At 41.6% G+C, this 1,825-nt stretch overlaps 1 protein-coding gene across 1 annotated transcript in view; it reads left to right on the forward strand.

Annotated features, from left to right (window-relative positions):
- LOC104789337 overlaps window positions 1-299 on the forward strand; it is a 1,869-nt gene extending 1,570 nt beyond the window's left edge. The window contains exon 3 of the mRNA XM_019245306.1: window positions 69-299. Within this exon, the coding sequence (XP_019100851.1) occupies window positions 69-299 (231 nt within the window). The remainder of the gene's footprint in view (window positions 1-68) is intronic.

A 1,825-nucleotide genomic window follows, 5' to 3' on the forward strand; every position in this document is an offset into this window, starting at 1 on the left:
TCGTGACGGATGTCTGGGCCTATCGAGCTTGCTTAACTAGGTTAATCTGATATGTCAATTTCCTGGAGTCATCGGGTGAAGCCTTCCGCGAGCGCCATCTTCTTGAAGGCCCATGTGCCTTTATAGAGGACATGATGTCCAGAGGCTCCGGATTGCCAATCGAAAGGCTAGAGGCCTTACAACGGGTACGAGATTTCTGTCGAATTGCGGTGAACGAACTCGCAGTGGAGGAACCATTGGAGACTGACATATCTGGCCCAGCTCCCGTTCTGCGATTGCAGGACCGTCCAGAACGCTAGAGGGTTGGTGGCGAAACTTTTCGATCGGGCTCCCCCGACCAGAGATCTCTCGTTTAGGCGTTGTTATTATATATATTTTTTGTTGTTGTTTGGATGAAGTGTAATGGAAACTAATCAAAACGATTTTAGTGAAGTTTAATGTCATGGCTGAGTTATAAAATTTACGGCTGAGTTATAGCTTTTACGGGAAAACGAAATATATAGTCGATTCATGTCATGACTGAGTTATCAAAGAAACAATCAAACGACTGATTTATACGACTGATTATATGGCTGAGTTATAGTTTATTACGACTGAGTTATCATGATATAGGACGAAATATATCGTCGATTCATGTGATGGCTGAGTTATAGTGTGTTATGGCTGAGTTATAGTGTGTTATGGCAGAGTTATACTACTTGACAGATGAGTAATACCACAAAATAAAGTAATAATACTTTGACAGATGAGTAATAACACAATATAAACTATAGAGCACAAGTTTTCGCATTGTGCCCAACTTGCTTACATCGCGAACATGCGTGTTGCTTCCTAGGGCGTTTATTTTCAGTGGCAACTTCCAAAGATGATTTAATCCTACGCTTCTTTGGTCTTCCTGGCTGGTTCACAACAATCGGAGGCAAGCACTTCTGATTATCCACAATTTCAGGAGCAGGGAATGATTCATCTGGAGGCATGATTGAACCAGCCCATCCGTTAACCAAATCGACACTCCTAAATTTCGTATCGCACATGGATATACGAGACACATCCATATGCTCTGCAGCTGCGATTGCATGGATGCATGGTATTTTCTCGTGGTCGAAACGACGGCATGTGCAACTTTTTATTTCTAAATTTACAACATGCAAAGATGATCCATATTTCACTTGAACACGTACAGCATCAATCGTTTGTACCTCCATAAGTCTTGCTCCGGTGACACGGTCCTATAAGGGAGTAGAACAAAAAACAAAACGCTTTAGGCTGAGTTATGAAAACAATTATGGCTGAGTTATTGAAACAACAATGGCTGAGTTATGGAAACTATAATGGTAATGGCTGAGATAAGGAAACAATTACGGCAGAGATATGGTAACTGTTACGGCTGAGTTATCAACATTGACGACTGACTTATGTAAAATTACCTGTAATAGTTTCTCAACACCTCGAGTGAGCGTTGTTTGCTGCGATTTCGCATCCTCTCTCCGTTCAGAAAACCATCTGGTCATCATATCCCGTATCGATTCTAGAAGTTGAACTATGGGAAGACTTCTAGCATTTGACAGTGCATGGTTCATTGATTCTGCAATATTCGTTGTCATTAAATTGTACCTTTCACCCGGGAAATGAACACGCGCCCACATTCGGACACCAGCTCGTTGGAGGTATCCATGTAGTTCGGGATGACGTGCTTCAATCTCATTGAAAGCCTCATTAAAATCAGTTAGCCTAAAACACTTTGCCGCTTTTTTCACCAGAGGGAACAAATGTTTTCCTTTGAACTTCACCAAGATGTTCTTATACAAATGGTAAGTGCAAATTC

The sequence above is a fragment of the Camelina sativa genome, chromosome 5 (genome assembly GCF_000633955.1).
Source record: "Camelina sativa cultivar DH55 chromosome 5, Cs, whole genome shotgun sequence".
Lineage (NCBI taxonomy): Eukaryota > Viridiplantae > Streptophyta > Magnoliopsida > Brassicales > Brassicaceae > Camelina > Camelina sativa.